Source organism: Lygodium microphyllum, chromosome 30, assembly GCF_053477565.2.
Source record: "Lygodium microphyllum isolate KBCC chromosome 30, Lygodium_microphyllum_v1.1.10, whole genome shotgun sequence".
Lineage (NCBI taxonomy): Eukaryota > Viridiplantae > Streptophyta > Polypodiopsida > Schizaeales > Lygodiaceae > Lygodium > Lygodium microphyllum.
The window spans coordinates 106,378,159-106,394,338 of record NC_141164.1 but is presented as its reverse complement, the minus strand read 5'-3'; the positions used below and the strand labels follow the sequence as shown (position 1 = coordinate 106,394,338).

Here is a 16,180-nt window from a genome sequence, read left to right as displayed (position 1 = left end):
TTAAGAAAAAGAGCAAACAAAAATCACCAAGACTCTTTAACACCCAAATCTCACACAAAAAGGATAGTTGGTGTGGAGTGAACAATATCCAACCAAGGAGCAACAATGTCTAAGGGAACCAAATCACCTAAAACCATAGAGGAAATTTACCATAACAGGTAAACCAAAAAGCACCCAATAGCACTACTAAGAGATAGGGAGCAAGGGGTCACACTAGACAAAGAAATTTCCCTTGGCCAAGCACGATGATGAGTAAGAAGGCTACACCATAGTCAAATCAAAGCCATGATTACAAAAGATTCCTTAAATACTAGTTCTAGATTATGACTTTTTTTCTTTCATGCTAGATTATGACTTTTTTTCTTTCATGCTATCAATTGGACATGCACATACTTGAGTGTTCTCATGCAATTACTTTTTGCAATGTCTCATAGGCCACTTAATTTTTATGTTATCTCCACTTTCCTTTGAGAATAATTGAATTATGTAGCAATATTTATATCAGACCATCAGGTCAGCTAAGAAAAAGAACAGACAAATCACCAAGACTCTTAACACCCAAATCTCACACAAAAAGGATAGCTGGTGTGGAGCAAACAATATCCAGCCAGGGAGCAACAATGTCTAAAAGAACCAAATCAACTAAAACCATAGAGGAAATCTACCATTACAAGTAAACGACGAACACATGCCACATGACCATGGATGCCGGAGATCAAATAAAAAATAAAAGCATTCCGAGTACCCCAAATATGCCACAGAGCTCTCTCTCTCTCTCTCTCGTATGTGCAAAAAAAATGTCATCTGAGTGGAAATCTACTCTCTCAGACTCGTCTTCCATGCACCCAAGAACCACTCGTAAATTAAGATCTTGTGAATTGTTTAGGCCTTTGAATAAATCATTGCGTTTTTGTACCATGAGTTCTCTTAATACAAGAGAGAACTCTAGAGAACGTTCACAACAAAACAGTTCAGAGCAAACAACTGGAAATGTCATCAGATTTCTGGGTCCTGGGAAAACAAAGGACACCCTATAGAAGACGGGTGGTAAGCTGAAAAGAAAAAACCAGATTGTTGACCTTTCTCGATCCTTCATCGAGCAGTCACCTTCAGATTCTCTTCCTCAAATTCACAAGGGGACCTTAGATGCCCTAACCTCAAACAAGTTGTGTGGCTGCACCTCCAGGGCAACCATAGCCTTAAAAGGCATAGAAATTGTGACACAAACCTGGAATGCCTACACATCTAACTTACTGCTACTATATTGCACACCAAGTTCTCTGTCCTTGATTGCTAGATCTTTAATATAGTATTTAGAGCCACGTGCCAAATCAATTTTAGCCCTCCGTTTCTCTGGAATGCAGTCGATGCTACATTGTGAAAAGCCTCGCCTCACAAACCTGTGAAAAGAAAATTGAACATTTAAGGTCCATGATCATAAGCAAATGTACTTGTTCAGAACTACATATGAACATATCTATCCACAGACACACATGCACAAAAACACAGAGAGAGAGAGAGAGAGAGAGAGAGAGAGAGAGAGAGAGTACCAATCTGCTGTTCTGGTAGTGAGAAGAAACAGCCTCTTAAGCCCCATTTTTACAGCTTTTCTCTCTATGTAATCTAGCCAATGAATGATTCATTGAGATATTAGATATAGTGAAAACGTGGGACTCTTTTAGGTGTGACTTTCCAACTCAGATTAACCTGCTAACATACATTTTAGCATTATTAACTATTTGTACCCTGCGTTGCCTTTGTTCGCAATTCACACTATATTCAGCTTACCAAGCAGCTTATCCCCTTGACCGTGGCCACGACACTCCGGGGAAACTGCAAGTGCAGCAACTTCTGCACACTTATCTTCATAGAAAGGAAAGAGAGCTGCACAGCCTATGATAGATCCATCCCTTTCCACAACTATAAATGAGCTGACCTCTTTCATAAGCTGCAATTTAACAGAAATCAACATCAAAAACCGTTATTTCTAAAAAGCACATCCACCCTCACCGAAAAATTAACAAGAGTGAAATAAATACAAATGAAAGTACCCACATAACCAAAAATGGTGTCAACAATTTCAATAAGGTGGTTCAAGTTATTGCTTTGAGAGATTTCATTTGAAAACTCATTCAAAAGTCCAAGAAGAACATTCATCATATCCTACTCACAAAAATAAAAGCCCATATATCAAGATTTTTTCTAAAGCGTGAACTGTTGAGATGTCTGTACACTTTGGGTGTGAGCCAAAAATAGGGAAGAGTATAAAGAGATCTTGTTCATAGATGTGAAGGAAAAAAACAGTACGAGCTTATTGGTCCTTCGCTATGTAGGCCAGTGATGGAAAATACTACCTTAAAGCCCATATATGAAAATCTTTTCTAAAGCATGAAGTGCAGAGATGTCTGTTCGCTTGGGTGTGAGCCGAAAAAAGGAAAGAGTCTAAAGAGATCTTGTTCATAGATGTGAAGGGAAAAAACAATAGGAGCTTATTGGTCCTTTGTGTAGGCTAGTGATGGAAAATACTAGCTTAAAGCCCATATATCAAGACTTTTTCTAAAGATGAAGTGCAGATATGTCTGTATGCTTGGGTGTGAGTCAAAAAACGGAAGAGTACGAAGAGATCTTGTTCATAGATGTGAAGGAAGAAAAAAATACAAGCTTATAAGTTATTAGTCCTCTGCTATATCGGCCAGTAATGGAACATACTAGCTTAACTTTTATACCATTCACAGAACTGTTTGTCATGGCCAACACAAAGACGGTCTTAAAATGTGTTTACATGCAAGTCCAATCACGGCCTCATGATCATGTACAAACCACATGCTAGCCAAGAGATTCAGCTCTATCCTTGGGCATGAGTTGAGCACATAACTGAAGAGCCATGTACACAAGCCAGCTGGCCAAGCTACCTTTAGGCAAGGATGCTCCCACCATGATCTTTCAAGAGGTCAAATAGAAAGATGGAGGATACATTGGACACAATTATTAAGGAAGGACATTTGAGGCCAAAAAAAAAAAAGAGACAAACCACTATGAATTTATAGTCTGATTTAGCTCTAAAGCAGCCCCAAACAGATTACTAAAAGGAAATGGATATTTTATTTCATGGTAGGACAAAATACTCATTAAGTGCTATAAAAGGTCATGTCTTAAGCAGTCCCCCACTTATCCCAATCCATCACCAGCACTCTCTACCCATTGTCATTACCTTTCCTTGCCATCATCATTGTTTGAAACCCCATCTCAGTGTTCCCCATCAGCTAATTACCTGTGTTTGCTGCTGCCCGTCCAGCGACCATCAGCATGCCCTTCATCATCATCATCCTTTCCTCGCCTGGTTGACTTGCTGCTGAGCCACTGATATCATCATCGCCCGCTGCCCAAGGCTGTTTGTTGTTGTCTGATGTTGTTCATGGACTCTTCACAGATGTACAAGGACTGCACAGTGCATATTGTAAAGAATACTTGTCTATAAATAACAAAGACAATCATACAACAAGGCATTGACTGATAAAGAATATACTTAGGATAACTCAAGGACAATGAAAAATAAAGAAGATAACAAATGAATGAATGAATGTTGAACATATATGATGCTCAATGCAGCAAACACACTGCAAAGGTGAAATATTGACCCCCAAAATCCCCGTCTCAAGGACAGGGGCAGAGAGTTGGTCATACTCTGACAGATCCCAAAGCACAGCAAACATCCTCCAAAGACATCTAGCAGCAGCAAACACAATAGTGAGGAGCTCGATCAATGTTAGACACGGCCAATCAAGCGATGAATCAACAAACACAGGCTGGAATGATGGCGTGGCAATCTGCTAGTGACCACAACGTGGCAGCTAGAACAGCAAAACGCAAGTTCATCAGTCCAAATGGCAGGCTAAGATAGCTGCCAAGTCCCGAACAATAAGAGTAGACGATGAACAGGCAACAGGTGCCAACAGCAAACAGCAGTGGACAGCAACTTGAATTGATGTATCTTTGTGCAGGGTGTAAACAGCAGAATTATGGCACCAACAATCTACAAAAACAAGATTAAGGGCTGAGCGGTGCGCAACTTTTCTATTTATAGATGGATGGGTTCTTCCAAATTAGGGTTTGACTTATGGCACACAACCACTTCATAAAAGTTTGGTACATTTGAGTTTTCAAGCTATAATTAAGAGTGAAATAAGTGATAATGCATTTCTTAGCTCAACATCCCCTCTGAAGCCCAAAACCAAAAGATCAACCTACTCTTTGGTGAAGTGAATGCACACCAACGTGCCTCATCTACTGACTAATAATGGGATTACCAGCTAGTGCAATAGCACTCTGGTTGTTGCGAAAGATGACGATTAGTATCACACATAGGAAATGAAGGGCTTCTAATAGGCTCCTCAAGAACACAATCTCTGTAGTACCATTGAAGAGTGTCTAATACTCTGCCTCAACAATGGAACAATCCACCATTTCTAGCTTAGGACTTGACCATGAAACAAAAGCCATGCCCAATGAGTAGATGTAGCTACCATGGGAACACGAAGTATCGAGATCTCCTAAACCATTACCATAAATGAGTCCATAAGAATAGATACACCGAACTCAACACACGCAAACAAGCAATCCAATGTGATTTTAGGTGCGTTTAAATATTGATGAAGCAAAGATACTAAGCTAAATCTGGCGGAGTGTAAATCAACTAGAGTAATTTTTCTACAATAGATCTATATGTGTGCTTGTCAAAGGGCTGAACAAGGGAATCCCTAACTAATTAAACAATGGGATCTAGGGGCTTGGCCACAAGCTATCTCTGATTAGTGCAAAACTGTTCAACTAGCTAAAGTGCATACTTTTGCTAAGAGACCAAAATGGAATCCCCAAATCTAGCTATCACTATCCCCAAAAAATAAGACATCTAACCAAGGTCAATCATCTCAAATGTAGTACTAAGCTGGGCCTTAATATCTACAAAGGTATCACAATTTGAGCCTGTATAAGTAAATCATCAACGTAGAGTAAGATATAGCTAACCCCCTCTAAAGTAGATTTGGCATTTAAGTTCGGGTCATAACACGTAGAATGGAAACCATAAGTCTAAAGAAACTCATGATCGTAATAGTTGCCTCCGTACGTGGTACGAAACAGTCCGTACGGTACGAATTCATACGATTTCGTACGTTGAAATAGGCCTGTTTTGGCCACCTGGCCTGCGCATCCTCATTCCGCGTTTCCTACGCCCCTGCGTCCCACATTTCGTGCACTGTTGCGCTTTTTGGGGGTTGGGAAGCCTTGGATACCTCACCCCACCCTCTTTTCCAAATTCCAGCCATGCAAAAGGTGCTCCTCTTTGGATTCCTTCCAGCTTGCAGGCTGCAGCCCTCTCTTTGGATTCCTTCTCTCTTTGATTGTTTGAACTTTGAACTTTGACCCTTCTCTCACCTACAAAAGGTGCTCCTCTCCTCCAAGGCTCCGTGCTTCCACACCAATTCAGCAAGCACTTACAAGTTACCATTCTCATCTTCCTCTCTTGGATCTTGATTCTTGAATGGACTTGTGATTTGTCATTCTCGAATCTCACCTCCCATCCCCTCTTTCCCACCACCCTATCGAAGCATTTTCCATTCTCAAATCTCATCTCACATCCCCTCTATCTCGCACCCTATCAAAGCATTTTCCATTCTCATCTCCCATTCCCTCTCTCTCACTCTTGCTCTTTCAACTTTACCCCAGCCCTCGGGCCTCTCGAGTCTCCCTCCCTTTCAACTTTCAAGACTTTAGTTTCAAGAGTCAAGACTCAAGCATCTCTCTCTCTCTCTCTCTCTCTCTCTCTCTCTCTCTCTCTCTCGGGCCTCTTTATTCGTCATCGACACTATGACTCGTAAGAAGCACGAGACCTTCAATTTGCATGCGATCCATGTGGAGAGGGACACAAAGAAGTCCAACTTCCACCACTGGACATGCAAGTATTGCGGAAAGCGCTATATAAGTGGTGCAACTCGGCTTCTCCAATATCTTTCCGAGACGGGGGGGCAAGTTGCTCTATACAAGGAGATCCCTCAAAACATTGCGGAGGAGATTCTTGCCAAGATAAGAGGGGGATCCACAAGAGGAGGAGGAAGTGGCTTATCGGCACCAACTCCTATGCCTACTAATGAGGAAGCATCCAATGTGAGCGTATCTTCAATCGATGCAGAAGAGGCCTCTACCATTGGTGGTGGGGGCTCCGCATCCGCATCCGGCTCCGTAAAAAAACAAAGAGTGGAGGCTCATGCGGTGCCGGAGAGAGAATCATCTCTCTCTCAAGCTCCCGATCATGTGCGTAGATCGGTTGCCAACAACTAGCAGACATTGAAATTGCACGCATGATGATTGAGTGCAATCTTGCATTCAATGTCCTAAAGCAAGAGCAATGGAAGAAGATGGTAAAAGCCATTGCCAATGTGGATCCATGTGAATGATGGAGCGGTGTCATATACGACGACATGAGGACGAGAAAGATTGATGAAGAGAAGGAGAGGATTGATAGAGCCCTTGATCCTATTCGGGCCACATGGATAAAATATGGTTGCTCCATTCTCACCAATGGATGGAGTGATCGTAAGAAACGGAGCATCATCAACATACTTGTCTCATGTCCACTCGGCACTTGCTTTTTGTGGGCCGTAGATACTGGCAGAGGGGGAGAAAAACGACGGGCGCATTCATCTACCTCCACATTCGACAAGCTATCATTGAGGTATACATTGCAATTTGTGTTTTAAATTTGTTTCACTTTCTTTCATTATGATAATATCATGATTCATAATTGAAATTTGATTTATATATAACTTGTAATTTGAAAATTGTGGTTGTAGGTGGGCCCCTCAAATGTGGTGCAAGTTGTTACCAACAATGCATCGAATTGTTGGTGCATGGGCCGTTTGCTTGAGGCCGAGTTCCCTACGATTGTGTGGACTCCATGTGCAAGTCATTGTTTGGACTTGCTCATGGAGGAAATTAGATGGATATTGCTTGTGCAAGGAATCTTACGAAGGTTGCAAGGGTGGATGAGAAGGCTAAGAAAGTGTCCATGGCTGCGAAGCGAGGAGAGAGTGCGGGCAAAGCAGGTTGAGGCATGGTAGGCAGGGCGATTGCTGTGAGCCAGGGAGGCGGCTGTGGTGGGATAGAGAAGGTGGTTGTGATAGGGGGCGGAAGGTGAGGCAATAGTAGGAACAGGGAGTTGGGGGCAGTGGGAGTCAGCCAGCAGGGCGAAAGGGTGGACGGCAAGGTTGTCGAGCCAGGGTTGACGGCAAGGTTGAAGGGCCGACAAGCGGCGGAAGGACTCGTAGGTAACAATTCAGTTCTCCCCAAGGTTGGCAGCCGTCGGCAGTCTCGCCACCAAGCCTGTTCCCTCCCTCCCTCCCCCCCCCCCCTCCCTCCCTCCCTCCCTCCCTCCCTCCCTCCCTCTCTCTCTCTCTCTCTCTCTCTCTCTCTCTCTCTCTCTCTCTCTCTGAGTGCTTCTGATGGGATGCTTCTGGCCCATGTGCAACCCCCCACTGCTCCCACAGACGCTCCTATGGATGCCCAAGAGCCAGAGGTCCCACAGCCACTGATAAGGACAACACTGTAGATGGATGTGATTCAGCCCACGGAGGCACCAACACCAGTAGCTTCTCAGGAGCTACAACAGGCTTCAGATATGCCACAATCCCCCAAACCATTGCTCCAAGTTGAGCTTCGCGAGCTTAGCCCATCTCAGATACCCGACACACAAAAGGCAGGGGAGGCCGTGATAGCCCAAGACAGCGAGCAGGAGGTAGACGACTCAAATGCCTACTCTGGGGACTTCCCCCCCATTACACCCCACAGCAAAGAGAGCGGAGAGGACACATGATCGGGTATATACTAGGAGACAACAGAGGCAAGCATGGGCTGTACAGCCACAACGGTCCGAGAGGCTAAGACACACTCCATGAGGATACTCTCATGGAATGTATGAGGCTTCGAAAGTCGTCACTTTAGGCAGGGCCGGAGCCTCATGCGACAAGATTTGCACAGAGTTCTAGTAGGAGGATCGATTGATTTTCTTATATTACAGGAGCACCATCTTTCGATAGGCAGGATATCCCGATATTGCCGAAGCTATTGCCAAGTCAGAGTCACACTTACTGGGTAGAGCTGTAGGTGCTATCGAGATACAGGCTGGAATGTGTATATGCATTGGGAAGCAGTGGACTCGGTCGGTACAAGGCTCGGGTATTCTGATTCCAAGGAGAGCCATGTGGGTCTCGGTGAGAGTGGAGGCACTCATTGGTTTGTTGGCCATTTACGCCATGAATGGCCAACGAGACAGGAGATAGTTTTGGACCACCCTCAGTCAGTCTCTACCACAGGTTGATCATTGGGTGGTAGGGGGTGACTTTAACATGGTGGAGGCTCTTGAGGACAGGAGAGGCAAATGCACAGAAATCATTAGGGAAGGGTTGCTTGGGAGGAGTTCTTATTCCAGATTAGAGGCCAAGACCCATGGTTCACAGCAGAGTTTGGCAGGACCACAGGATCACTTCAGTTCTCTAGGAGAGACAGGGCGATAGGAGCTAGGACTTTCGCAAGGATTGATCGATTTTATATGGATGACTGGGCCTACAACAGAGGCGGCCTTAGAGGCATCATACCTAACATGACCCTCTCGGACCACTCACCGATTCAGATACTTCTTCTTGAGAGAGTAGGGGGACCCCATTCCAGTGTCAGGATTCCAGCGCACTTGTTTTATGAGGATGATCTTAAAGAAACAGTCACACAATGTTGGAGATCTAGACCCTTCTCAATTGGACGGGCAGCTAGTGACTTGGATAAGAGCCTACAGGAGATTAGTTCCCTCTTCAGAGAGGAGGCCACAAGGAGGAGACAGAGCCTTCTAGAGAAGGAAAGAGCTGCTAGGACATCATTGGTTGCCTTACAGAGGGAGGAGGAGAGACGGCCAAGATGCAGATGGATAGTTGAGAGGATGCATACCGCCAGGGCAGAGATTGATTCCATGAAGGAAGCTAAGGCAAAGTACATATTTCATGCGAGAGCCTCTTTTTGGACTTAGTCTGGCGACAGGGTTAATGGGGATTTTTTCCACACCACAGAGCCTAAACACTCTAGACAAGGTATTCGGAGACTCAAGAGAGCTGATGGATCCATTGCACAGGACCCTCTAGAGGGGAGACAGGTGGCCACACAATATTATACATCCCTACTAGGATCCACCACTAAACCCCTCGGATATAAGAGAGAGAGAGAGAGAGAGAAGCAGTGTGACATTAATGTGACATTAAAAGTAATATTTAATGTTACATTAAGGTCATAAGTGTGGAATGTGACATTAAAAGGGATATTTAATGTTACATTAAGGTAAATCTAGGTGAACAAGCACGAGAAAGACCGTCCGGGCTCTTGGGCGCCCGAACGGGGTTAAGGGGAGCCTAGAGGTTAAGGGAGTCCAGAAATAGTAGGACTCCAGCAAGTTGACGGCTGGCAAAAGGGATAAGCTTGAGGGCCAGCACTTATCTAGGCGTGGCTGGGAGGTGAAGAACACTCGTGCTTCCATCAGTCTCAAGAAATCTGTTTTCATAATCTAACATTGGTATCAGAGCCTATGTTTTTGATCAAACAAGAATCCGTCAGGCCGTCAGTCAAGAAGCGGGCCATCAGTCAGAAGTGTCCTGTTCCGTCGCAAGTGAAAGCGTGTCGTCTGCCTTGTCCCGTCGCGTGCCGTCACTTCTGCCCTGTCCCGTCGCGTGAGAATTGACGAAGCCGTGAAGAAAACGGAGAAGACTCGTCACATTAGAAGGGTAGCGCCACGTCACGTAAGTGACATTTATCATTGGTCTAACGTTACGGGACCCGTGGCAGAAAACGTTACGGGCAGAAACGGGCAGAGAAAAAAAAAAACGTAAGGACCAGGGTCGCGAAGACCAACCAGACCAGCGCGAAGACCAACCAGACCAGGCGTGCAGCCGTCAGCATCCGCGAGGACCAAGAGTGGAGTCGCCAGCATTCGCGAGGACCAACCAGCTCAGATGTGAAGCTGCCAGCAGCCGCGAGAAACAGATCAGAAGTGGAGCTGCCAGTATCAGATTGCTGTTGATGGATAGGACTGCTCCTGAGGCGGATAAGACTGCGACTGCTGTGTGACAGGCAGAAAACTTCATACATAACTGAAGCCACAGCCTGCCATAAAAAATCAGGGAAGTATTTTATCTTGTATGCAAATTTCTTATTTTTGCTTTCCAATTCCAGTGTATTAATGGCAGAAAAAGGGAAAGAAAGGGTAATGGAAAGTTCTAGTTCTGGGGATCAACCTATGGTAGATCCCCATGAACCAGACATACAAGAAGAACAATGGGAAGAATTTTTTGCCACGAGAGAGCAATTTGATGATCTTTCTGCTCGTGTGCAAACTCAGGGGGTTCAAATGGAGTTTTTAACTCAAACACTAACTGAAATAAAATCTCAGTTAACTTTATTGTTGGAAAAAGACAAAAATAAGATAGAAATCTCAGATGTCCCATCTTCATCGAAAGATTTAGATGCGACCATTCGAGATTCTAAAGAACCCCAAACCTATCATAAATTGAGGGATAATCTGGTTTTAAAGGATATGAAACCACCTCAATTTTACGAGGAGGAAAAAGATAGGAATAAAGATACAATCTTTAATTTCCTCCAAAAATGGGAAGATCTACATAAATTAAAAAATACACCACCACATCTCCAAGCACTGGAGGCCAGTTTAACTTTGGGGCCCAAAGCATATAAGTGGTGGCGAACCTTAAAGGAGGCGAATAAAATACCTGAAACTTGGGCTCAATTTGAATCCGTATTTTTAAAAGAATTTCTTCCTGAAAATGAAATGGAAAGAAATTGGGAAGATTGGGATTATGTCAGACAAAAGGGACGACCCCTACTGACATATTTGGAGGAATATCGTGAGATAATCCTCAAACTGGAAGGAATTGATGAATTCCAAAAAACAAGAGGATTCATTAGGGGACTGGATAAAGCCTGTAAAAAAGAAGTAAAACGGAGTTTACCTAAGACGCTTGAAGAGGCAATTAAATTTGCATTAATTTATGAAGATAGTACGCGTCCAGGTACACTCACCAGTCTCACTGATATGGAGCCCAAGTCTAAGGAATTAGAAACCTCAAAATTTATGGGCAAATTTAAAAGAAAAATGCCATTTTTCAAAGGTAAAAAACAACCCTTTGAAAAGAAACCATATATGAGGCCAAAGCTAAGTCCTGATGACTTCGATAAGGCCAAAAAACAAAAATTGTGTTTTAATTGCCTATCCCCTAACCATGCTGCTTGGAATTGCCCTCAAAAGAAAAAGGGGGAAGACAAAGAAAAGAACAAGGGCAAGGGAAAAGAAAAACAAATCCATGTAGTGCAGACCTTAGAATTAAAGAGTCATGAAAAGTATAAATCTTTAAAGGTCTTGCACATGGATGTACAATATAAGTGTTGTATGTCAACTTCTTTGTGGCAGCCTACTTTTGGGCCACATGATTTACTTAGAGTACATGGATTGATAGCTGGAAAACGGGTTAGAGTCATGATTGATGACTCTGCCACACATAATTTTATAAATTATGCACTTGTCAAAAAATTGAAACTTCCCCAACAAAACAGTGAGCATCAATACGTTGTGCGTATGATGCAAGGCCAAGACAATAAAATATGGGATACAATGGTATCCAATTTGGAAATCGAGATTCAAGGATATAAAGATAAGCTTGATTTCCAAATAATGAATATGGAAAGAGCTGATATTGCTCTAGGGAGGGAGTGGCTATGGGGATTGGAACCATCCTTGAAACGTAGCTATCACCATAATACACTGGAATTTGAAAGGGATGGTAAGACTTTTGTCATTCAAGGTTCTGATAATCCTTTGCTGTGTTCTACTGAAGTTCAGAAGCTGATAAAGAAGGAAGTTTGTGAGGTATATATGCTATGGTCTCTTCCTGTACAGAATACTTTTACTTCCTGTAATATAAAGCAACAATTTTCTTATGTTTGCGAATTGAATGTAAATAATGAATTGAACAGTTTGTTAGATGATTTTAAAGATATGTTTCCTTCTGATTTACCTAGTGGCCTTCCACCTGATAGGGGTGAAATAAATCACCCAATTGGTATAAATAAGGATACACATCCAATTTCAAAACCACCGTATAGGTTAAGTGAAACACAGCATCAAGAAGTTGAGAGACAAATTAAGGATTACCTGGATAAAGGATTTATTCAACCTAGTAATTCACCTTGGGCTTCACCAATTTTATTGGTAAAGAAAAAAGATGGTTCTATGCGACTTTGTGTTGACTATAGAGCACTTAATAAAATAACGGTGAAGAATAAATTTCCTATGCCCAGAATGAAAGATCTTTTTGATCAATTGCAAGGGGCAAAATTCTTCACAAAGATAGACTTAAGATCAGGTTATCACCAAATAAGAATTAAGGCACAAGATATTTTCAAAACGGCATTTCGTACTAGATACGGGCATTATGATTTTTTGGTGATGCCTTTTGGCCTCACTAATGCACCAGCTACCTTTATGAAGCTGATGAATAGTGTTTTACGGCCCTATCTAGGACATTTTGTAGTAGTCTTTTTGGATGATATCTTGATCTTTAGTAAATCAAGAGAAGAACATTTGGAACACTTATTATTAGTATTCCAACTGTTAAGAACACATTCCCTTTATGCGAAGAAAACTAAATGTGAATTCTTTGCACAAGAGGTCAAATATCTAGGGCATATAATCTCGAAAGAGGGAATCAACATGTATCCAGAAAAAGTAAGGGCAATTATTGAATGGCCACCTCCACGGAACCTGGAAGAGCTGCAGATCTTCCTAGGTTTATCTGGATTTTATCGTAGATTCATTCGAGATTATGCCAAAATAGCTGTTCCAATGATAGACCAACTTAAAGGGAAAGGGAAAAGTTTTAATTGGGGAACAGACCAAAATGAAAGTTTTCAAAAACTTAAGGTAGCTATTGCTACAGCTCCAATATTATTAATAGTGGATCCCAATAAACCATTTGTGGTTGAAGCTGATGCCAGTGACAAGGCAATAGGCGCGGTCTTATTACAAGAAGGTCGACCAGTTGCTTTTGAAAGCAAGAAATTAGATCGTGCAAAACAGAATTATTCTGTTTATGAGAGGGAGCTGTATGCAATAGTACATGCAATGAAGAAATGGAGGCATTATTTGTATGGTGCCAAACTTTTGATCTTATCGAATCATGAAAGCATTAAGTGGCTTAATGATCAACCAGATTTACATGGGCGTAAAGCCAGATGGGCCGAACTCCTCCAAGAGTTCAACTATGAAATAAGATATAGAAAAGGAAAGTATAATATAGTAGCTGATGCACTCAACAGAATGCCCATCATTAATGAATTGAGTTTTACTCAGTTCACTTCCAACTTGCTTGAATCTATAAAAGAGAAATGTCAGGTTGATCCAGCATATTCCAACATATGGGAAGCAATAAAAAATGGGGATCCAAATGAAAGTGCTTCTACTGAGGAAGGAATATCTGAGGATGTTCAACTAGGAAATGGAGCATCAGGGGTTTCTCAAACTGGATTCAAGTGGAAGAATTTTACCATTGATAATGGTTATTTACTCTACAAGGGTAGGGTATGTGTCCCGAAAGATATAGAAATAAGGCGCCAGATACTCTTTGAGTGTCATGATACCCCTAGTGCGGGACATCCAGGAGTTAATAAGACTTATAGTCTTATTAAAAGGCAGTTCTATTGGCCTGGAATGAATAAGGACGTCCTTGACTATGTAGTCAAATGTAATAAATGCCAGGTTAATAAAGCTGAAAATTTAAAAATGGGAGGACTTCTCCATCCATTAGAAATTCCTTCGGGAAAATGGGAGAGTATCTCCATGGATTTTATTGTTGCTTTATCTAGAACACAGAGGGGGCACGACTCTGTGTGGGTAATTGTGGATAGGTTAACCAAAATGGCTAGGTTTATTCCAACTTCAACTGATGTTAAAACACCAGAATTGGCTAGATTGTTCGTAGAGAACATATACCGATTGTATGGCCTTCCGGCAAATATAGTTTCTGATCGGGATAGAAAATTTGATAGCCATTTTTGGCGTGCGGTATTTAGGAAATTGGATACTAAACTTAGCATGAGTACGGCGGATCATCCGCAAACAGATGGGCAAACTGAAAGGGTTAACCAAATTCTTGAAGATATGCTTAGGGCATATGTGAGTAAAAGGCAAACTAATTGGGAAGAGTATTTACCGATAGCAGAGTTTGCATATAACAATGCCAAACACTCTTCCACTGGATATAGTCCATTTATGTTGATGTATGGGTTTCAGCCCAGAGCTCCTTTTGCAATAGGACTGCATAAGGAAAAGGTTCAGACAGCTAAAGACTTTTTGGAGGATATGAATAGTATGTTAAAATTTGCTCAAGAAAATATTAAAAAGGCTCAAAGTCGAGCTAGAGCATATGCCGATCCTCACCGAAGAGACATCTCCTTTGAAGAAGGAGAATTGGTCTATCTTAAGGTGCCTGAACAAACTAAAACTATGAAAAAGGGACATTGTCCAAAGCTTTCACCAAGGTATTGTGGTCATTTCATAATACTTAAAAGGGTGGGAGAATTGGCTTACAAGCTCCAACTACCTATTGGTAGTAAAATACATCCAGTTTTTCATGTAAGCAAATTAAGGAAAAAGCTGGGTGATTTGGATAATCTAATCTTAAATGATGACATTGAGGAGTTATTCTATGACCAATCTAATCCACATGAACCAGAAAAAATATTAAATGTTCGTAATAGACGAACGAGGAATACTATTTATCAAGAATGTTTGGTTAAGTGGAAAGATTGTTCAGAAGAAAGCTCAACATGGGAGCAAGTAAGTACTTTAAAGAAAAGGTTTCCCGATTTACAGTTAGACCTTCCAAATATCGTTTTCGAGGACGAAATCGATTCTTAAGGGGAAGGAAATGTGACATTAATGTGACATTAAAAGTAATATTTAACGTTACATTAAGGTCATAAGTGTGGAATGTGACATTAAAAGGGATATTTAATGTTACATTAAGGTAAATCTAGGGGAACATGCACGAGAAAGACCGTCCGGGCTCTTGGGCGCCCGAACGGGATTAAGGGGAGCCTAGAGGTTAAGGGAGTCCAGAAATAGTAGGACTCCAGCAAGTTGACGGCTGGCAAAAGGGATAAGCTTGAGGGCCAGCACTTATCTAGGCGTGGCTGGGAGGTGAAGAACACTCGTGCTTCCATCAGTCTCAAGAAATCTGTTCTCATAATCTAACAAGCAGTTTGGCAGAGCACACAGAGGGTGGTTACAAATAGGATGAGCAAAAATCTGATGGGCCATTTTACAGAGGAGTTGGAGGAGGCACTTTGGACACTACCCTCAGGCAAGTGTTCAAGGGAAGATGAACTAGAGAAATCCTTCTTTGTGAGCTACTGAGATCTTATCAAAAAAGGCCTTCACTCAACCTTTCAAGAGATTATGGCATCAAGGACTATGCCAGAGAGACTCTCTGAGGGGCTGATTCATCTTATCCAAAAGGAAGTGGAGATAGATTGGATATCACACAATGGAGACCGATCACCTTGCTTGGAACTACCTATAAGATCCTCGCAAAGGCAATTAGTCTCAAGATGGCACCATTGATGTCAGATATTATACACCCCACTCAGACAGGATTTGTCCAAGCGTAGCCTCTTGGACAACATATTCACCTTCTGGGAGACCACAGCTTTGGATAGATCCAGGAGGCAAGACCTTAATATGCTCCTCCTCGACTTTGAGAAGGCATATGATCGCATGGATTGAGAGTTCCTGGAGGGCACAATGGTGAGGATGGGCTTTCCAAAGCAATGGGTCAAGGGTGTAGCAAAGGCCATAAGCTCCTTCTTGAGAGACAAATCTACAGGTATTAGAGGCAACAGGCTACCCATCCTTGAATTTGAGGAGCTTCTTGATGTGGAGTTTGCTGATGATACAGCAGTCTACTTGGATGGGAATGAGGGCAACTCTAGAGCCTTTGTAACAGCCATGGAGACATTTTGTAGAGCATCATGAGCACTAATTAATTGGCACAAATCCTTTGGATTTTGGATATGCGAC

The 16,180-nt window shown here is 42.4% G+C and overlaps 1 protein-coding gene across 3 annotated transcripts in view; it reads right to left on the bottom strand.

The window, feature by feature from the left end:
• Positions 1-621: 621 nt before the first annotated feature.
• Positions 622-16,180, bottom strand: part of LOC148010224 (putative amino-acid acetyltransferase NAGS1, chloroplastic) — a 70,439-nt gene continuing 54,880 nt past the window's right edge. The window contains exons 8-10 of one of the 3 annotated variants that reach the window (XM_087672640.1): positions 1,789-1,948; positions 1,551-1,623; positions 622-1,400 (exon numbers count right to left, since the gene is read on the bottom strand). In XM_087672640.1, the coding sequence (XP_087528766.1) occupies positions 1,238-1,400; positions 1,551-1,623; positions 1,789-1,948 (396 nt within the window). In that variant the 3' untranslated portion in view covers positions 622-1,237. Of the gene's footprint in view, positions 1,401-1,550; positions 1,708-1,788; positions 1,949-3,271; positions 3,442-16,180 lie in introns of those variants that run through there. The other 2 variants (XM_087672642.1, XR_015689677.1) reach the window with 2 other exon arrangements.